General features: G+C 40.0%; 1 protein-coding gene across 1 annotated transcript in view; it reads right to left on the reverse strand.

Moving 5' to 3' along the window:
• Positions 1 to 10,827: 10,827 nt before the first annotated feature.
• The window catches only part of LOC117944665 (substance-P receptor-like), a 13,752-nt gene continuing 1,416 nt past the window's right edge, over positions 10,828 to 23,163 (reverse strand). The window contains exons 2-3 of the mRNA XM_034871704.1: positions 20,270 to 20,466; positions 10,828 to 11,812 (exon numbers count right to left, since the gene is read on the reverse strand). Coding sequence (XP_034727595.1) covers positions 11,467 to 11,812; positions 20,270 to 20,466 — 543 coding nt within the window. The 3' untranslated portion in view covers positions 10,828 to 11,466. The remainder of the gene's footprint in view (positions 11,813 to 20,269; positions 20,467 to 23,163) is intronic.

Below are 23,163 nucleotides of genomic sequence, written 5' to 3' on the forward strand. Positions count from 1 at the left end.
ATGGAAAACCAAAAAAAGCGAGTAGACCCGAGGCGAGTCGAGTAGATACCACGCAGTGGAAAACCGCCATAAGAGAACCACATTCCCGTGAAAGGAACAAACACAGGCCTTTCACCCAGGAGAGCGTGGTTCGACTCCTGTTTGAAAACACATTTTTTAACTTAACGAACCTCACGTTCAGCGCCAGATGCGTAACTGGAAGTGAACTATCGTCGGATTTAAACCAAAACAGTCTTTTTTTATTAAACTATATTTTTTTGTGCCGAAACTGTGACAGTTTCACAACATTACATTTTTTTGAAACGGTGATCTTTACGTTCAAAACTGTGGGCAACTGGTTTAGATATAAGGATGGAAAATGCTCCTGTAGGTCGCAGTAGAGCAGTGTGTCTCTAATGGGGTACAGGTACCCTTAGGGGTACTTTGTAGTACTGCAGGGGGTACGTGAGATGTTTTTTGCAAAATGAAAATTTAAAAATATGTGATGCATAATTCCTCAAATAATTATACTATAATAAAGAATGCATTTAGTGATGGAGTCTAAACATTTTAAATGTAGCATTGTATTTTACCTTTTATACAGACTCATTTTTTCCCCAAAAATGTTTTGCGCTGTCTTAAAAAAACTATTCAAAGGGGTTACATTGTTGAAAACAGTTTGAGAACTATTGCATTAGAGAGTAGGGACAAATGAGCCATGTTGTCATATGGTTTGGAGGCAATTCTACTGTTAACTAAGCGCTATATAAGTCAAATTTTACAAGCTCTTTTCTGGCTTTTTGTAAAATTGGTTTCTAACAGTCACAGAACTTGATGTTTTACAGACGTCCAATCCAGGGCAAAGAGGTTCAGAAAAAGGTTCTCTTCACTTCCTAGAGTCCCACTCTGTCCCAACACAAACACACACAAACACACACACACACACACACACACACACACACACACACACGCTTGTGCATGACCTATGTCCCTGTTGTGTGTCACCCCATTTAATGATGAGACATGCAAGCTGAAGTGTGTGTGTGTGCGTGTGTGTGCCTGGTGCGTGTGTTCGGCCCTCTCCACTTCTCTGCTGTAATTAGCATGATTGGAGAGCGAGGGACGGATCGAAACACAGGAAGAGATGGTGCTGATGAGGCTATTCACCCCGCTGTGTAGTCTGCCTGGCGCCTCTCTTCAGCAACATGCTGACATTTTTTGTCTCCATCACTTCAACTGTGTGTTTGTGTGTGTGTGTGTTAATGAAGCAGAGAGAGACAGCAGCCTGCAGTATGCTCATTTGAGGAGCACTACAACAGTTGATTACACATCCATTAAAGGCCCAGCTTCTCGTTTACTCGCTCTACTTGACCAGTCCGAGTGATACGGGGGGAGGGATTATTCCAGGCTACTTGGATTTAATTAGTTTACCAAGGTCAAATTAGAAATAAATTAGGATGATGAGAAGAAAAGAATGTTTTTTTGAAGTACTGTATACCTTCATAGTGCTCATTCTACTCTTTAAATGCCACTCAGTTGCTCAGACAGCTGATGCTAAATTATAATGGTTACTATGGATAAGTTATGTCATATTATGTCTACCATTTGATGGGCTTGTTTGGGAATTCTAATTCAATATGATTTGTCAGTCTTGCTTTGACAAATCACATCGAGATTCATTTCACTGTGACAATCTGAGTTCAACTTTTTTTGCTTGCGCGACTGTGTCACATCCTCTACCAACACGTCAAGGTAACTTTGTGCATTACAGTAAACACACACACAACCATTTGTATCACTATCCTTGTGAGGACCTTCCATCAACTTCAACTCATTGTCTAACTTATCTTTGTTACTCCTCTGGTGAAGGATCTGTGAGAAATCCAAACTGTAAGCACGTTAGGAACCTGGAGTAACCCCTGTTTCATCAGTTCCAGACCCCAGCAGGGCCACGCTTTACCTGTAGTCTCAACTCCTGGTTCTGACCACAGTGCTGGGCTGGCTGTGAGGATGGCCGAAAAAAAACTAAGGGCAGGGACACAAAGCCTGCAAAGCTCTGCAAAGCACTGAGTCATGCCTAATCAGGCGTCTGTTTGGTAGTCATCCAACCACTTCCACCATCTCCAGCCAGGCCTCTCCCACCTGTGTCTGGGTTTGTGTGTGCCTGTCACTCTCTCTCTCTCTGTCTCTCTCTCTCTCTCTGTGTGTTGCTGTCTTGCACACAGTCCAGACCAATGGTGGACGGATTGAATACTGAGCGTTGGAATTAATACTAATGAATACCAATGTAATACTGTAGTTTTAGTTTCCCTCCAAGATGCACCGCTGCAGTTTCATCAAAGAAGCAACCTGGCTGTATGTGTCTTGGTAAGTGGCGCTGCTTTCAAGTACCACTCCTGTCACATATGCTGTCAAAGCGCAGAGCAGGCACACTTAGCTCCTCCTCCCCCTCTTGTGACTTGATGTTGTACCGTCAGGTCACTCAGCGGCGCCAGGCAAACAAGCAAGCAAGTAGCCAGGCTCGGTGGCGGCCAGCAGCACACCCAGACAAGCAGGACAGAGATGGAGCAGAAGAATGGCAGAGAGGAAAAGGAGCGCTGTGTGGCTAACGGCAAGCTGGGAAATTTGTAAAAAGGCTGTAAGATACAGTGGTAACACCCAAAAAATCATATAAGCATGTGAAGAGTCCATCCTGGGTTTTAACGTATTAATGATCCAAAGGAAAAATCACAAAACCAATGAAAGGTCATGAAAATCGCTATCGTATTGGTAAAACTGGCAGTGTACTTGGTACTGGATCGATACCAAGTTTTGCAGTATTGCACACCACTAGTCAAGAATCACCACATACCTGGTTGTTTTATTTTGAAATCTGTTTTATTTTGTAAAGGATCCGGCTGCCCTGTGGCCTTCCTAGGAATCTCCAAACAATTGCCGCAGTGCAGCCGGTGTGAACAGACAGATAGGACAACACCTATCATGGTTGGAGTTGGAATCACAGCATTTGGCATGCATGAAGTCAAAGTTTAGTAGCCATGTAAATGTAATGGTAAATTGCTTTACAGTAATGTTAACGCCATGTAAGCTCTGCAGTTAGATATGTAAGAATGTGGTAGCATCAATTTGATGACTGACTGTTGTCAGGCCCAGCTCCCACTCCTAGGTCATGTTTTCAGTTTTCTTTTCCTTTTATCTCACTTTGCTCACTTCCTGTTTTATTTTGATACAGTTTGTTTGTGTTGGATGTCACTTTCTTTCTGTTTGTCTAGCATTCCCACCAGGTGTGATCACTTTCCCAGCTCAAATGTCCTGCACCTGTGTTTCTCACCTGTATCTGATTGTCTCCCCTCCTCCCTTATCCACCCCCTTTGTTCACTGCCAGTTCGTTTTATGCCTTTAAGTTTAGCCTTCTAGCTTTTTTCCCCTGTGAGCTTGTAAGTGTTTTTGATCTGAGTCGGAGTTTAAAATTTTTGGATTCTATCGCCAGATTTATTTTGTAATGCCCGCATGTCATGTCTAATGCCTGCCAGTGATTTTGGAGACTGTTGCCTGTTTGTTTTTACCAAGCAGGGCTTGAAATTAACACCCGACCAGCTGCCAAATGCGGGTGAATTTTTCAATTGAAGGGTAACACTGTCAATCTACATGCCACATTGGCAGGTAGCCAATGAGAACTGAGTGATTCAGATGTGTAACTGTAAAAAAGTAAACGTCATGCCCTGGTACCAATAAATCCATTTTTTGTTAGACTGCATCCTTTGTTCAACTGCATCCCGAGTGTCATGTTTGCCACACCTACAAACTGTTGCTGTGGCTGTGATTGTGACGGGCAGTGCATGTAGCTTTGATGCAGTCTGATGAACTATGTACGTGGCTTTAGATAGGGATCTAGCTAATGGTTGAAGCTACGAATGTGGTTGTTTTGATTGGCAATGCTTTGAGTTTTGAATGCAGTAACGCCAATTACATGCTGGTGTAGTGAATCAAAAGGGATTGGCTGAGTGTTGATGGTGAAGCTGTTTCTAAATTCCCGTGGTGTATTGAACACATCTGTCATATCTGAAGGGCCTTTCAGACCAATGGCCGCAACGGCCCTCTCTTAAACCCATTCTTGCGATGCACCACAACGGTGTTTTGCTGGGTTGACCAAAAAGAAGGTGTAACTGTAGCTGTATGACAAGCACAGCTCAAACCGTGTTTGTCCTGAAAGACCCTTGATAGTACCGGATTCAAATTCTAGCAGGAACAACCGGCTTGGTCAATGAAGCAACAATGAGTGGTTAGCCACTAGAAATCACAGCTGCAGCTAATTGACAGAAATAACAATATCATTTAGCTACAGCCATAGATGGCGAGGAGAAAAAGCTGTAGCCCACTCGAAATACACTTCTCTGGTCAAAAAGGGATTTACACTTTGATCAGTGCCGCAGATATTTTAAATAGATTTTATTAAAAATGGTAGGGCGCGGGTTCACAGTATCGGATCAGAGCTGATTTGAGCAATTTTTTTAACTGACTGAGCTCTGATCATGTACATCAGTTTGTAGTGATTGCCTCTTTTAATCACACGCACCCTGCGCCACCGATATACTGCCTGGATGCCTGAACTTTTAAACCAACATGGGCACAGCCACTCACCAGTGTCCGTCCGAAGTGTCTCGTAGCTCGCCAACCCTTGGCTACAAGTAAAAAAAACTGTCTTTCTGAACCACCCTTGTTTTTTTGTTTTTTTTACAGTTGACAATTACGCCAATTGTCCACACTTCTTCCATGATTCCACCAGGAAATCATGCTTCCAGGCCGTTATTACTTGAATAGGTAAACACAAGAAGAAAATCAAAGATTTTAGAAAACTATTTTGATGTTTAATAAAACAAATTTTAAGTTAGATGTAACCGTAAGACATATTTTGGTTACTTTGTTTACTTATTTTTTGTAAAATAACAAAAAAGGTGCGCAGCTATGTGTTTTGAGCAGCAGCAAGTAACGGATCTGGACTCTGTATCGGTAGATAATAAAGTTTATATGAACTAAAACACTTTATAATTCCCTTTTATAGTACCTGTCCCACTCTGTGAGGTTCCTCAAAATTCAGGATCTGACACAAATCCAACCCTGGTCATAACCCTGAATGAAAGCTGTTGTAGTGCAGAGAAAGATGGAAAATGGTCTTTGTCTCACTGTCCTTCGGAGGTCTGTTGGTCCTTTTAAGGATACAGAACCACAAACAAACTCATTTACTTACATTATACTTCTGCACACTTACTGTCTGAGCTAATGTACTTGCAGGAGTACACTCAGACAAGGAACATTTCATCTTGCTCTCTGACTCCAAATCATCCCATCAGGGCAAGAGGCATCAAGGGTGCAGGTCTCGTTCATACTGTAATCAAATCAAATAAGTATGTTCTAACAACATCATTCTCTCATACCCGGCTCAATCTCTTTAGGGTCTTTGGTTGAAATGACATGATGCTGAGAGGGCCTGCTCTCTCCAATAGATACTACACTCTGCCCTTTACTCCACCTTTTACAAACATCTGCGACATCATTATAGGTGAACAGTCTGAGCTCCTGAGTACACAAGATGTCGAAGTCTGTGTCTAAAAGATATTTTAACTTAGTTTCTCTAAATTTACTCGACTGGATGCCGCGTGCGTTCCAGGTGGATATTTCAAGACAGGACATGATATTTTAGAGAGAGCTGAGCCTATGGCGTCGGCCTGCTGCATTTGCATATGGTTATGTACTGTAGTTATACAGTGGCATTTTATCATGATTCTGCCTAATAAAAGAGAGGAAAACATTGCTCCAAGGTCAAGTAACAATGTGTCACTGCTGTAGTAAGGAGAAGCTAAAGGTCAATGTCTTTTCAATACTTTGAGAAAATCGGACATTTGGCTAAATGGTGATAGTTGAAAACTTAAAGGCCCGAAACATTTTGTTTCTTTTAGTCAGCTACCATTATTAATACATGTCGTGCTTACTGTAAGTTTAAACAACTGTGTTTATTACATAATTTTGTTTCTGTAAAAACATTTTATTGAGTTTTATCCCTGTGCTCACCTCACTGGTTTGAAGCAGTTGGGGTTTTAGTTAGAAAATGTGATGTCACAAAGTTCTGCAGCATTTGAATTAAAATGTCATGAGGTTGTTTGCTCTTTTTGCCTGGCCAACCAAATGTGATTAAACTACATCCACATGCACATGCATTAGTTAAGTTTGCGATTGTTAAACTCTTAAATGCTGTAAATTATAGTTAGATTGAACTTTGATTGTTGTTAATCTACTCATTCAGTGTTATAAAAAAGAACTTAAAGGAGAATTCCGCCCATTTTTTTACATTAATCTTCATTGTCATAAATATGCTTGTACTTTTGATTGAAAAACCCTGACCTGAATCAGTGCAGGCAACACGTAGTAGCTACAGCAACGTGTCTGAGCTTCTGATTTCAAACGGCAGTTTTAGAGAGCCTTTGTGCCTCTTAACAGGCAAAAAATGCAATTAAAATGTCTGTGCAACATGAACAGGGCCCTTACGTGACAACAAGATGCATTTTCAATTTAGACATTGTTTAAATTAACCTTCCTTGTCTTGATCCTGCCGGTAGCTGGTAGCCGCTAGCTGCTAGCTCCTAGCTGCTACAAAGGCCTGCTGTTTTAGCCCATTGGAAGCTCATACGCGTTGCAGCAGCTTCTCCGTGTTGCCTGCACTGATTTGGGTCATGGGGTTTTCAATCGAAAGTACACGCATATGTATGACGATCAAGATTAACATAAAAAATGGCCGGAATTCTCCTTTAAGGGTGGAAGTTTATTGGCTTCGAGTCCTTGCATCTTACTGGCTGTGATGTTGCTAACACTTCAGCACACATTAAGTATTTCTATATTTTCTGTTTTTCCTTAGTGCTCCTTATGTAACTTGCAAGTCTCAACTGCACCTGAAGGAAAAACAACCAATCAGAGCCAGGGAGTCAATAACCCAATTTCAATGACTTGTAAATGTTTGTGAACTCTGATCAAACTGTCCAACTAGAAAATAGAATCAAGAATATGTTACTGCATTGTAGGGCTGAACAATTAATTGTTTTCTAATTCAAGTCACGATTTGAAAAAATCTAATTGGGAAGACCGCGATTACTTTTATGTGCAATATTTAGTTGAATGTTCTAAGTTTCCCAAATCATTCGGCTCTACTGCATTGCCTATTTTACCCCTCCAATGTTTTCAGAAACACATTAGTTTACTGTTTAGCTGTAAAATGACAAAGTTTGAGACTTGGCTGTAATGTTGAAAACAGTACAGCCAAAACAAAGCACCTGTTATTTTTATAAAAGTTACCAACTGAACGTTTAAATTACATCATCAACTGATTATATGATGTAATCATGTATTAACATTCAGAGCCAAACCACTCTACCACCATGTATATTAAAATGGCAGCTTGCGCGGCTCTGTATCTAGTGCACAGTCACCTATATTCTGGGGTATAACTGGGGTAAATTCTGGGGTTCAGTTTAATGTGAAATAGTCGTTTGTCAGCTAGCTCACTTAAAAACGCCATTGAAACACAAAACATCTGAGTGCAGAAGAAATCTGAGAGAAGATTTGCAAGCATGCAGTATCAGCCTGAGTGCAAGGAGAGGGGTCAAAGCTGAGAGCAGGAAATCTGTCCAAGCAACAACCTCATAGTCCAAGGACGAGCAGTGACTATTTGAGTGTGAGAGCAAGATTTTGAGGGAATTGATCTGAAAGTAATAAAAAGGCCCTTAAATAGAAAGAAAACGCTCTAGAATAAAGAGAGGAATATAACTCCATCGTGGTGCACTCTCACATCGCCAGCCTTTTTTTGCACACGGCTCTGTTCTGAATGCGAGAGATAGCCACGCCCCCTTGATTTGCATTTAAGAACTGGAAAATAAATGGAGAGGGAAATAAGTAAATGTGGCATTAGGAAATAAAAGCCCACAGAAATAAATAAATGTGTCTCTTGAAATAAAAAATGTATGAGATAAAAGTACCATGAAATAAAAAGTAAAACTTTTTATTGTATTTATTGAACTAATTGATTCATTTTTATATTATTTACATTTAATTAATGTTTTTTATTGCATCATTTATTTATTTCATGATGCATTTCAAAGGCATTTTTATTTATTCATGTACTCATTCATTTATTTAATATTGAATGAAGCAGCATTCTCTAGGTAACTGAAATAAATCCAGAGCATGTCGATCCTGCTTCATAGTACATGCCTCAGGAGGTGTGTGTGTGGGTGTGGGTGAGGGTGTGTGTGTGTGTAATGATGGGTGTCAACAAGTGATCAATCTTTGAATGTGTTCGGTGAAATCTCACTGCAAAGAATATTGATCTTGAAACAATAAACGGTGTTGTCAAAACGTTTTTCAACTGTTTAAGGGAAAAAAATATTTTTAGTCTTAAATACTTCACTTACACTACAAAATTCTCTCTTGTCTCTTGCATTGTTTGTTTCAGCATAAATTACACCTCGGCTATTGGGTAGGTGTGTGTGTCTGTTGTGTGTGTGCATGTGTGTGTGTGTGTGTGTGTGTAAAGCTTGTTTTGTTCTGTACAACAAATATCTCGAGGATTTAGTTATCAGAGGATATTCGTAGTGAAAAATACTTCTATCAAACCATTACAAACTATGCATGGAATCTTCCAACTAAAACTGTGGCAAGTAAACATCTTAATACAAGTTTGATTATTATGCTATAACGTGAAATCCTTTGCAACTAAAAGAGTACTATAAATTATTTGCCCCTGTAGTACTGATAGTATGACTGAGAATATTGTGTCAAGCCTAATGTTTCCACTAAAATCCCATGCAAAGCTTGTCATTTCTTACAGTGGGTATATTTGTCTGTGGGCTTACGTATGTATGTGTGTGTATGTTAACAACTGTAGGAGGTTTGTCCCAGTGGGTTAGGTAGCCCCTGTTACCTAACCAACCTTTTCCTGGACCCCAGCAGAGTCTCTGCTCCCCTCCCCTCGCCCTTTTACAGACATTACGCTACTCAACAAGGCACATCAATGCACATTAGAGAGCTATAGCTAACAGGCTGCCTGTGTATTCCAGGCTGCAATGTCCAAAAAGCCTTTTCCACCTGATACTAACATACATGGTGTGTGACTGGATTGCAAAATGGAGTGACAGCACATAAAATGTAAACATTTGGACAGAGGTGAAGATCTGATCACGTAAACCACCCGCAGAGGAGGTCGGAGATTACTTTATCCAGGAACACAAAAATACTAAGAAAAAGTACACAAATAAAATAGGCAACACAACATTTTGGTGAACTGGATGTAAATGTAAAAATAAATGTAAATCCAGACCAGGGTTATTATAGAAAACTAAAACTAAAATGCAAATAGGCAGTGATGTGTATTTTTAGTAAACTGACACTGAATAAAAACTTAGTGTAATCTACGCCGTGGCTACGTACGTGCCGTAGCCCGACGCACACCTATGGAAAAAATATAACAACATGTGGCACGACACACATCGCTCGGCCTTGGCTTGATAGCGTCGCATTTCCCCCAACTAATTTCCTGGTTCTCCTCCATAAACAACATGAAAACATGAAGAACTCTATAGATACAGATTTACAACCGTTGTCAGAAAGCACAGGGGAGACACTTTGTTTCTTTCACTATGTTTCTAGAGTCGGTACTCGCTCCGAAGCTAATCACGTCACTCTCCCACTTGCTCTGCCACACACACACATATGCTGGCCCTGCTATTCTTTTAAAGAGATGGACGCACACACCAACGCACAAGTATAAACTTCAAGCCACTAACGTGGGCTACGGCGAAAACTCTGCGTGGAGCCTCCGCAGAACTATAACATCAAGCAGTATCGTAAAAATTAAACCTACTGTAAATCAAAATGAACCTTTCTGTAAAAACATTTCTGTGAAATTTCAAAAAGACCTATTATAACCCTGATCCAGACACAGAGTGCATGTTACAGCTAGGTGGAAGGGTAATGAGATTAACGTCAACATTTCAGAGTTTGTCACGACCCAGTGTCACGACCTATTGTCATGTACTGTATGTCTTACAAAGGCGGAGCTAGTTGCACAGACACGTGGCTGAGGGGATGGTTATTATTGTCAAACTGTATTCATTCTGTGGGAAACTGGAGCATCCCATCTGCTCTTCATTGCAGATTGGTTTCTAAGATCCACACCAGGCTTGTTTGGGTTTAGAGAAGTCACAGAAAAATATATCTCGGATTGAAGACTCATGTTTGGGCGCATTTCACAGGTTCACCATTGCCTCTCCGGCATTTGGAGCTCCATAATGTTCCAGGGACGATGCTCTCAACTGTTGAAGTCTATGTTGAGCCAGATGACAGCTGAGCTAGGCACTGCAACGATTACTCTGCTAATTGAACTATTTTGATAATCAATTCATGCAGAAATGCTGTTTTCATCGGGTCAGATATGGAGATGTTTTGCTCTATTTTTGTTTTATACCATAAGAAACAGAATATTTTTGGGTTTTAGACTGACAAAACAAATTAAAAGACATCACTTTGAACTTTTTCTCTAATTTCTCACTTTTTATTGCACAAATGATTAATCGATTAATCAGAAAACAACTGGCAGAATAATTGTGCAGCCTCATTTTTCAGCATGCCTGCTTAGAGCACTCTTTGGGGCAGATAGGCACTCATCCTGCACGTTGGATTGCTTATGCATACACACACTCACACATACAAAGTTCAGAGTCTATGCTCTGTTGTTTATCTCCTCTCCTCCTATCTCATCTTCTGGGAGAGCCTTTCAACAGAACCCACACATTTGCCTGGTTTTTGCAACTTGTGTCTTCTGCGCAGAGAGTTACTGTGAAAACCAGGATTTAATCCATTACAGGTGTAGAGGTCTCCAAGCTCTGTGTCTTTGCGAACAACAGCTCTGTTAAAACGAGAAGCCGCGGTGTTCACAGCATGATGGTCTAATGTTATAGCGCCACTCGAAAATAGACTTATGAGAAGTCACACCGCTTGTGCGATTGAGGATGTGTGAACGTTCCCTCTGCACTGAGATCAGGCTGTTGTGACAAGTGAAGGCTGTGAAGATGGTAGGCGCTAGCATCTGCTGCTATGTACCTTTTGAACTGGAATTTGCTCATGTCATACTGTACATGTCATGCTTGTCATAACTTTTTGGCAGTGAGCAAACCTTTCTAATGCGAGTTGATCATTAACTGTGAGCGGCATGAGTACTTGTTACAGAGTGAGGATGACGCTCAGTGAACAGGGACTTAGTCTCACTTGCAAATTACCTGGCATGCCATTCGAGTGAAAATGTACTCATGAAAAACCCAGCCACAGTCACTGGCAGACTAACTCACACGTTTACGCTGTAACGTTGCAACATACACAGGTAAAAGCAACTAAATGAACAATCAACTCACTCTCTTTTCCAGCTGTCCTGCAAACTGCATTTGAGGTCTATTCCTGCAAGTGGTTACTAGAGTAGAAACTGGACGTCTCTGAGACCGTTTTGGAGACGCTCTGGAGCGATGACCCATTGGAGGTCAGGTCCAAGGAGGAACTATGTGGTCTGGCCCCGACCGCAGCTCCACCGTGCCGTGGACCTGCTTTTGCCTTGACTCTTGGCGGCTCCATGTCATCCCCAACCTGGGTAACAGTGGACACGGTAGTCTCCATCCGGCTGGCCCTGAAAACACTTGTCTGGGTCTGAAGGTAACGAGTGGACTTGAGTTCCAGGCCTTCATAAGAGCCTCGCGGGACACACGGGCAGAAGCGGAATGCTTGTTTAAAACCAGCACGAAACCTGTGCAAGAAAAACAGATTATTCTCATTTAGATTTGTTTATGTGCACATTTAAAAACAATGAAAACTAACCTAGGATTGAATACAGATCATACAATTATTATTTTAGTAATGGCTGGCTTAACTGCCAGGGCTGAAAATATACCTGCCAATATAAAGCAGGAGAAAAACAGAGAGAGGGTCTCTCATAAGACCAATTGCAACTTTTTCTATGAGTTTGGGCGTTGTGTATTATGTCAATGAAAACAAGATTTTTTGAAAATGTTAACGTGTGAATGAGAGAATAGCTGGTAAACAAAGTTGAGCATTTAGCAGCTAAAAAGCCAAATACTTTGACTGCTGAACCAAAAAAAATCAATTTATGCAGGTTCAAAGCATTCAGACTCTCCATTTTGTACATTCCTATTATTACCAACACACTTGCCTTACATTCCTTAGTACAGTTGGTTGTACTGTTGTAGACTATAACATAGGGCTGCACAATTAATCCAAATTTTTTATCGCAATCCCGATTTTGACTTCCCACGATCAAATTTGCGTGATCGAGCGTTTTTTTTTTTAAAGCGTCATTTCATACAACGCTGAGTTTTTTTGCATAGGGCATCTATCGCTACTACCGTCTGCTCATGAGTCAGTCAGTTGTTCCCTGCACCATGCAGCTTAGTTTCTAGATGTAGACAGTCACAGAGGACAGAGTAACGGGAGGAAAACTCAACAGATAGCAGTCGGTTATACGTCGGTCTCAAGATTTACTAGTTTACCAGTAAACGCAACATTTTGTACCGTCTGTGTTGTTTTTCAGACAACAGCAATGACCAGTGCTAGTCGGTGCTAGTAGCGTCTGTTAGCTGTTAGCTCCTGTAGGACGCACCGGTGCTAATGTCCTCGCATCCGCTGCAATGCTGTTTATATGGATGTGGTTTAATTTTGCATTACATGACCCATTTCGTCTGTAAAGTCGTGCCTGTGTTGAATCTCTCCTCTACTCTCTCCTCTTGCTGTCCGCACCCTGCAACACAGCGCCGGTCCACACTTCTGACATTTGTCCAAAGTTTTAATTTTTTATTAACACAGCTGTATATTGTTAAATATGAGGGGCAAACCTGCCCCCCCATGTTTTTGTTTAATGTACTAGTAAAAATCGTTGCAGATCATAAAAAAGGAGACTTCTTTCTAATATATACCTCCGGATATTATAGATCCAGTAATGCATTCATGGAGCGCAACCTTTAAAAAAATGTGTTTTTCTCACAAAATGCGGTTGAAAAATAGTTTGTCCTCCACTGTCTAGTCATACACACCCACACTTGTCCCATGTGAGGTCTACATATAGAGTCAACAGCCCCTGACGTCATAGTCATAATCATCACCATCACCACAATCATCATCATCACCATCACGTCAACATGATCAACAGTAATTGCAATCAGCATCATTTGAATACAGGTGTCAGTATGATTATAAATTAAATGCATGTGAAGAGGATAAAACAAAAATCAGTGTAATGGCTTTAACATCATTGGATTACTTCATTTGCTGTTCAATGTACACCAAAGGGAAAACAAGATGGGTCTCTACAACCACAATATCCTCTGTCAACGACATTTTAAGGGCAGGGAAGAGGACCATGGAAGAGGTTAAGTACATGGACATACTATTGTACGTTTTTACAAACTAGCCTAGGATTGAATACCGATCATAAAATTCTAATTAGTTTGATGATCTTGCAATGCAATTTACAAGAATCCCAGAGAAATAAAATCCCACAACAGTGATCCTCCATTAAATCAGTATTTACATATTCAGCAGTCATTTCTTTTTCCATCTTCACACCAACAAAAACAGGCAATTTGGAAATTTGCCCAATCTGACAAGAGTATTTACTGTATGGCTGATACAGTGAACAGTGGCTGACAAAGATCAGGGGTGGGGTGTCACCGTCAGCCCGTGACTTGTTTATTAGTTCTTTTCCGCTCTGTTCTGTTTGTCCTGTGTGTGTGTGTGTGGTTGTGGGAGTGGTTTTGTGGTCATCCTGGGGCACCTGGATCTTTCGGATCATGGCTTTCCTACTCTGCTGAAAGACTCTCCTGACATCCAGCGCCAGATTGTTTTCTGCTGTCCATGTGGTATCTACCCTAAGCCGACTAAGTATCTCACGTATGATCTACTTGCTTAGACTTAGACCTTTAAGTAATTGTGCTTTGTTTATTTTTCTACTTTAGTATATTTTTGGATTGGATTTCCTACACGCTCGCTGCCTCGCATCACCACACCATGCCATGCCACACCACCAGCTCTGGATTCCCACCCACTCCTCTCAACCTTGCCAACCAAGCAACTTACTCTTTGTCAATAAAAATTAATTAAATCTGTTACACCGTCTACTTCTGAGTCTGCGTGTGAGTCCAGATAAACTGAAAACCTAAGATTTGGGGAAATAATCGATACAGCATAGTATCATGATATTTTCAGTAGCAATCCTGTATTGATACAAAGACGCCAAGTAATGTTATACTGTATATGTGTTGGTCAGTTTGTCTGCTTGACAATCCCATTTTGCAGCAATGAAATTGAAGTGAGATGAACAAACAGAGAAATGTATTTTTTTAGACAAAACAGAATTTGACAGTTTCCTTTTGGGGACATCATTTGAAATTGGGAGAAATTAGTAGATGAAAAAAGGTAATTAATGCAATATGTTTATAATTGCAATAATATTGTATTGTGACATACAGTGGGGTTTAAAAGTTTGGGCACCCCAGGTAAAGATTTGTATTAATGTGCATACAGAAGCCAAAAAAAGATGGAAAAATCTCCAGAAGGCATCAAATGACAGATTAGACATTCGTACAATATGTCACAAAAGGTTAGTTTTTATTTCCATCATTTACACTTTCAAAATAACAGAAAACAAAAAATAAACAGCGTCTGCAAAAGTTTGGGCACCCTGCAGAGTTTATAGCATGCACCGCCCCCTTTGAAAAGCTGAGACCTGACAGTGTCATGGATTGTTGTCAATCATCGTCTCGAAAGACCAGGTGATCTCAATCTTAAGGTTTTAAATGACCAGTCTTCAACAAAAAAAAAATCAGCGTTTGAAGTCTGCAAATGAACATAGAGACAAGGCTGATACATTGTGGAGACAAGTTCTGTGGACCGATAAGGTAATAATATAACTTTTTTGCCGCAATGAGCAAAGGTACGTTTGGAGAATAAAGGGCACAGATTTAAGGAAAAGAACCTCTGTCCAACTGTTAAGCATGGGGGGGTCAATCATGCTTTTGGGTTGTATTGCAGCCACTGGCACAGGGAACATTTCACGAGTAGAAGATGTGAAAAAGCTGAAGTAAAAGTTAAAAGTCCTAGCCACACCTCCAAATTCATCACATTCTCCTTACCTCAACATACTTGAAAATCTATGCATATACCTTAAAAGAGCAGTGCGTGACAGCCCAGAAATCTAAGAGAACTGGAAGACTTTTGTAAGGAAGAATGGGCAAAGATACTTCAAACAAGAATCGAAAGACTCTTGGCTGGCTACAAGAAATGTTTCCAGGCTGTGATACTTGCCAAAGGGGGCAATATAAGGTATTAACTGTGCAGGGTGCCCAAACTTTAGCATACTGCTTTTTTTTGTTTTCTGTTAATTTGAAAGTGTAAATGATGAAAATCAAACTTTTTGTGACTCATAATACGAATGTCCAATCTGTCATTTGATGCCTTTTGGAGATTTTTCCTTATTTTCTTGGCTTCTTTATGCACATTAATACAATTTTTTACCTGGGTGCACAAAGTTACAAACCCCACTGTACGTACCATGATGATATTGCATCGTGAGGCCTCTAGTGATTTACACCCTTGATAGAGATGTATTGTAAAAAAGGCAAGACTGTATGTAACTTAAATATTCTTGAAAAATTAACACAAAATGACCTACAATGAAAGTCTCATTTTACCCGTACTTCTTGTTAGTATGACATAAACCCTAAAAGGAAGAGATGACAGAAATAAGAATTGCGCCTGAAATTAAGAAAACCACAAGTGGCTGGCGACTGGATGAAAACACCTCATCTCAATAAACACACGCAGACAGACATACACCACCCATAAAGGGTAAAAAGTGTAGAAGGGAGGGTAAGGGACGTTGTCACTTGCTGAGAGAGATGACAAGAGACTGCTTGAAAATGAGAGTAGAGGGTCGCAATTGGTCACGCATTTGAATTTAAATTGTCTGAGCTGCTAAAGACAAAAGACAGTTGTTATCCTGTACAGTGTGGAATCTCATTTCTCCAACAGCACCATGGCAATTAACAGGCGGCCACAATGCAAGGCAGTGGGAGAACATTGATTGAAGACAACAAGCAGAGGTGGCCATCTGTCTTTATTTTACAAACAAGTATTGAATTTATGCTTATAACAGTAAATTGTTGATGGTCCCAGTGGGATTCAGCAAGTTTCAGAGATGCAGTTTAAAGTTTTCAGTTTATTCTAACTAAGTCTTTGAGGTGCAGAATGTTTTGTGTGATGATGTTGAGGGGGCGGGGGGCAAATTGTATGTGTTGTTTGTTTAAAAAATAAATAATTCTTAATAAAAAAAAACAATGCAGGACATTATCTTTTCACAATCTTTTAATAGCAGCACCAATTAGGGGGTCTAGTATAATGATAATAATGTATCCTTTATTAGTCCCACAAGGTGAAATTACAATTTACACTCTATTGTTATTACACACATTACACACAGGCCTGAATAACACACACATGCTCAGTACCTATACATCCACTAAATGGAGAGATGTCAGAGTGGGGGGGGGGCTTCCCATGGAAAGGCGCCCCAAGTAGTTGGGGGTTTGGTGCCTTGCACCAACGGCCCTCCGGTTCCCAACCCAACTCCCTGTGGACTGAGCTACTGCCGCTGTATTGTAATTGTAATGAATAAATGACAAGATGATTCAATTCATGAAGTTATGAATAGTGTCTGGAAACACTGCACCACTGGAGGAAATTATTTAGAAATAATACTTTTGAAATATTTACTCCAAGTACGCCAGCATTCAAATAATGGCCAAGTCTCAAATACCATCAACAACACCATGAATAAAAACTATTGGTGCATACCAACAATACAATGATACAGTAAGTGCTTTTAATTTGCCGCTCTTTCATTCGGTGTAAAGTTACAGTCAAGGAAACTCAACACTTCCTGCACATTTTAAGCTTAAAAGCCTTTACACAACTCTTCTGGAGTACTGTTGTTTTATTCACCAGCCTTTTTCACCCCTTTTGTCCATCAACTTGATGATGTTTTAGAAATTAGTACGGGTTATCCACGTGTATGAGGAGATGGAGGAGAAATAAACATACAGTCTACAGAGTTAGCTTCTCCGTATTAGAAAATGGAGATTCAAACCTGAAATTATGTGTTTTAAAGAATTGGTTGTACTGTTGTAGACTGTAACATTTCCATTTTGAAGTAGCAGCCCTATGGAGTTCTGGATTGCTGTGTACACATTTTGAAAGTTAGAAAGTGTCAAATTAAAAGCGTAATAGGGTAGGAAGGCATTATGTCCTTACAATTGCTGGTAAGCTTTACATGTCTAACGTCTGTGCAGGAAGTGTTGACATTTATTAACAGCAAACCTAAAAAGGAATTAATTAGTGGGTATTTCTGGTAAAACAACACAGTGATTTTAAAATTGCTATGTTTTTGTTAAATGTACAAATAAAATTCGGAGCAGATCACAAAACAGGGATGCTTCTTTCTAATATATGATAAAGCATACGGTCTCTGTCTCTAATATAAACCAGGTTCACATGGGGGCCTGGTTCTCTCTGCAATTGAAATATTTAAAAATTGACACTAAATGAGTAAGTAAGTAAGTAAAGCTTATTTGTATAGCACCTTTAACAGATAAAAATCACAAAGTGCTTCACAATAAAATATCATACATAACAACAAATTAAAATACAAGAAAATGTAAACATAAATAGACTATTTTTATATGGCCACTTGAAACACTTCTACATAGTACAGGAACCATGCACATATATTCTTATCAGATATACATTCACACATTAATTACACTCCACTGCAGCATCAGGGTTAACTCAGAGTTAGGTGTCTTGCTTCAACTAGAACTAGAACTGCAGGGCCAGGGATCAAGCCACCAACCCTGCAACTGGCAGGCCACTGCTCTTCCACTCAGCCACAGCCATTTGTGGCAGGCCTTAACATTAATTCCCGACATGTTGATATCTGTCAGCAGCTTGGACACACTGCTGTCGGCTGTCTCGTGTAATATTACCGACATTTAATTAGTAATGCGGTATAATACTGTGTTACAGCAAAAAGGAAAACATTACTGTAATTGCTTACTTTTGTCACGCCTGACGCTCACACTGTTAACCAGACATCGTTGTGGTCCCTGAAGTCTCTTTCTCTCCTGATTTTTCAAATATGGGTCAGCAGTGCCATCATGTAACATTACGCACAGGGGGTGGGGGGGGAAGGTCACCGCAGTATTTTAGTTTACAACAATTTGTGATTGCTAACACGTTGCCAAAAACAGAGCATCAGCTATATCCCCCACCCAGAGATACAATTTGAAAACGAAAGAGTAAAAGGCAAACACACTTTTCTTCATTCAGGTTTTGTCACCAACAGTAGTAAAGTTGGGCCTAATAACAGTAAGTGTAACAATTACGCAAGAACTTAACGGCTGAATTTTCTGACTTTGACATTTGGCCATCTCCTCCTCCTGAGCTCCGTAGCGGACAATGTGATGGTGAGACAGTGCTGATTAAATATAAAGAATGAATTTTGTTTTAAGATTTGAGTTGGATTTTACAAGGTGTTTATGGAACAATTATCCCTCAGTACAAGAGCAAATAACACTGTTGGATGATATGGAGAGAAAAAATGTGTGAGGCATCAATACTTGAAAATATTAAGAGTAACCATTATTCCCAAATTTACTTTCTTCAGTCTGACATGAGTTCACCCCCTCAACATCTGCGTGGCCACTTCCTATTGTCTCCAAAATGTGCGTAGGCATGGAGCTCCAAGGACATAGTTGAATCCAAAACAACGCCTAAGCTCCTGAGGTTTATCTGGACAGACAAGCCTAAGTCCCAAATGTGCTGCTTTATCTGAGGGATTTGACTTTCAGGGGCAACAAGTAGTGTTTTTGTTTTATCTGAGTTCAGAAGCAAAAGGTTGTCACATGACCACTGTTTAATACTAGTCAAACAGTTGATTAACCCTCTGAGACCAAAGGTCATTTTACAACTCATTGTCCATCTGGTTTGTAAAACATCAACCCCTGTTGTCTACAGTCAACCTATGAACATCATTTGTTTCATGTCAAACTGGACTATTAGAATATAATAGTAAAGACAAATAAAATAAAACAGAACATGAATCTCACAGACATGTATTGATATCACACACACAGCAGAAAACGCTTAGCCAATCCCCACTCTAAAACACTACTAATATATCTTGGGAGTCAAACTTTGAAGAAATGAACATTATAACTTATACAGTTGACAAAATATCTACATTTTATTAAAAAAAGTCGAAAAGCTTTTGCCTATTGATGTTACACCCAGAGCAATGCTACACAAACATTTTTGTTGTCTGAAACAGTTATCCTATATATTTGGTGTGATCCAGTGCAGAAAAGGACAAACTATTTACATTTATTTAAAATGTAAAGTGGAAGCATGGAAGCTAGTAGCAGCATTGACTGAAAAATTCATAAATTGTTGACATAAAGTGGATAAATCTTGGAAGTAATAGTTTGCATTTACTGCTCAACAACCCCTAAAAGGCAAAAGTTCCAGACTGGATAGAAAATCTTCTGTAAAGGCTAGAAAGACAACAAAGCGCCAACTTTCTGCTGGAGGAATCAGTACATCTCTATCTGTTACTGTTCTTAAATGATTAAAATATGAATAAGAGATGCCGTTTTGTACCGTGTATGATAGTCACGGTCTTAAAGAAAGCAGTTTAGAGAGATCAGTTCCTTAAATGAGCAATTTAGTTAATCTGCCTACAAATGGTAAGATATGTTGTTAAATTATCTGTCATAAAGGAAATATGTACAAGAGGAACAGAATAGGTCCCAAGACAGAACCCTGAGGTTCAGAGGCCAATCGCGTCAAACAATTGTACAAATAACATGGTTGGGACAACATCCATTGGACAAGATGAGGGTTTCAAAGTATGTAGCAGAGAGGTGATACCATGTAATGTCACAGCTTTAAAAATTGACCAAGAATGAGCAGGAGACAAGTCACAGGCAGAGTTCTGAGAAAGTGATGGTGAGATGTCTGCCCTAACATCTCTGATACAATAGATGTATGTGTGTGTGTGTGTGTGTGTGTGTGTGTGTGTGTGTGTGTGTGTGTGTGTGTGTGTGTGTGTGTGTGTGTGTGTGTTTAGGGGTTGACGTACCTGTCGTTGAGGCAGCAGTAGATGATAGGGTTGTACATGGTGGAACTCATAGCCAGCCACATGATGGCCAGGTAAACCTGCTGGATAAACCTTTCGATAAACATGTCAGGAAAGAACTGGTGCAGCAAGAAGAAGACGTGGTAGGGCAGCCAGCAGATGGCAAACGTACAAACCACCACGATCATCATCTTCACCACCTGAAAAATGCAGAAATAACTTGATAAAATAACTAGGGATGTAAAAAGACATCGACACCAAAATTCTGAAAATGTGCCTGTTGTGAAAAATGTTACACTCCACATTTCATTCTGTGAGAACTCTGAAGAAAGTTGTTCTCATCCGTTTTGTTCGTCTACTAAATTTCCAACACTGTTTTCCTATCTGTGTGAACAAACCTTGAGACAATCCTTATGCCCATCCTGACACTTTTGTCTCGTCCTACATGAATATAGCGATTGTTAGAAAATATGTATATATCCTTGTGCGTCTCATTAAACCTTTAGAACATTGTGAACTGAACCCTGCTTTGTGTTGTTTTGTTCTCCGAGATCTCGCCACTGTGTCCGTATGAAAAATACCATGTCAGGATGTTCCGGTAGTATTTGGCTTATAAAAAATGGTTCCAATATTTACTTTGGGTACTAAAGAGCTAAGAAATCTCTAATAATTATAATAATAACTACTTTTCATGGTACGTTCATGTCTCCCATTGGAATCAATACACTCAGGACTTGCAGATAGTCTCCTAGAGATGTGGCATTGATGGAGCCTACGTGACACATAGATAGGAAACTAGTCTGAGTTGGGGGGGTCTCGGTGGTTCTAAACCGTCTCTGGCATTACTGTCAAATTGCATCTACAGCAACAGCTCTTCCGACTTCACCTCACAAACCAAAAGTAAGACTGTTTCTCTAAACTAGTACTCAACACGCTTGCTATATGGGAGCTCCAGGTGAACTCATGGAAGATGTTACCGTACGCTGGCTGTGTGGTGATGCCAGGCTTCAGATCAGTGGTATGTGGGTCCAGAAGACTAACGTTTTCTCCAGACTACATGTAAGTCATGTTCTCCTTGACCCCTACTGTCCTCAAAAAAACAGTGACAGAATATCAATAAATGACAATGAAAAAGGAGACGTGACATAAGACAGAGACAGCCCCACCAGGTGTTTAAATAAAGAAATTAATGTTAAAGTAGTGTTGTTTTCTTTTCTTTCTTTCTTTTTTTTTTTTTACACAACGTGGTATTAAGTTTGGTTTCATGTTTCATGTACTTTTGGTGGTATCAGTATGGACTACTACATTTTTGGTATCATGACATCCCCACAAAGCACCATCTTGTCTTCGTTTGTATGTTTTGCTTCCCTGTCCATTCTGGATTTTGCCAACGGCAATGTGCATGTAGTTTTCAGACTATACCAGAATGGCTAACGGGCTGGGGAAATACTAACTTACCAATCCATATTTTTTTTGTAATATTGCAAAAAGCCTTGCTGCAAAAAATGTCTGTTAGAAAACACCAGACATCTCAGCACAAAGCACCTGTCAGAAAACATCCAACAGCATGCCTGCTCCATAAATAATATATAATACATATCAACCTGTCCAGGAAAACCCTCAATCAAAACAATGTTGTATTGTCAGTTTTCTTCTTGTTTTTGTAATCTCTTGATGATGACATATGCTGCACCAAATTCATTGTCTCCCATGGACTCAGCATTCACTTTCCTCTAACCTTTCCTCAACAAGTGGCAACAAATCTGTCAGTCCATAAAAAGGCTGAGCAGCTTTGAACTTTCTACCTGAAAAAATGGATCTCAAATACTCACATTTGCACAGTCCATGAAAATCAACCGAAAATAATATGTACTGATGGACGTAACAGATCCGTTAGGTTGCCTTATTAGAGTAGGAGGTGGACTGGTGTTCTGCACAGCTAACACGATCAAGGGATTTCTACAATCAGTAAGGAAGACTGGAAAGTATGTGTTATTGTGTTTGTAGTGTTGTTTCTAAGATCTCTGTCTACCACAGCTTCCGAGAAACGTCATTAATGCCCTGTAGTCTGGATCAATGGAAGTAAATTTCCAGGATAAAGCTGTCTGACATTTCCCTCACCTCTTGCTTTATGTGTGTTGCCATTCTCAAAATCCCATTGCTGTAGCCAGGTTGGCTCAGTTGGTAGAGCAGATGCCCATTTACATAGAGGTTTATGCCTTGATGCAAAGGTGTAGGGTTTAAGTCTAACCTATGATGATTTCCTCCACCTAATTTTTGTCCATAAAAGGTGGAAAAACCACAAATTTATTTTTACAAAACACATCCCATTGCTAGGGGAAACAACAACAGTCTTGGCACTAGCGAGCTACAAGCTAAAAAAAAGTTTTGGATAAAATTGTAGCTGCTCAGGAGATCCGGTGCTGCGATGCATAGGTAACACAGAAGATTTTGGAACTCCCTGTCAACTGCTCAATAATTCTAAAAATAACAGTACTTTGCATTTTCCTACGGCCCCTAATGGGTTGCAACCAATTGTTCTGGTGATACTTTTTGTATCACCAGATACAAAAACCTGGTGATACAAAGATTCAAAGGCACCTGACCAAGCATCCGTGTTTTACGAGATGGAAGTGAGAATGTGTTGCACGCTAGTGATGGCCAAATGAAACTTTGTGAACCAGTGTCTTTATTTTCTGAGCCCACTAGGTGGCACTCTTGGTTTTAAGAGAAAGGCCTAAGGCATTGCAATTCAGTGTATTTGCGAACCTTTGCACACAGCACACTGATAAGCTCAACACAAAACACTACTATGAATATACTATATATATACAGTGGGTACGGAAAGTATTCAGACCCCTTTAAATTTTTCACTCTTTGTTTCATTGCAGCCTTTT

The sequence above is a fragment of the Etheostoma cragini genome, chromosome 5, assembly GCF_013103735.1.
Source record: "Etheostoma cragini isolate CJK2018 chromosome 5, CSU_Ecrag_1.0, whole genome shotgun sequence".
Lineage (NCBI taxonomy): Eukaryota > Metazoa > Chordata > Actinopteri > Perciformes > Percidae > Etheostoma > Etheostoma cragini.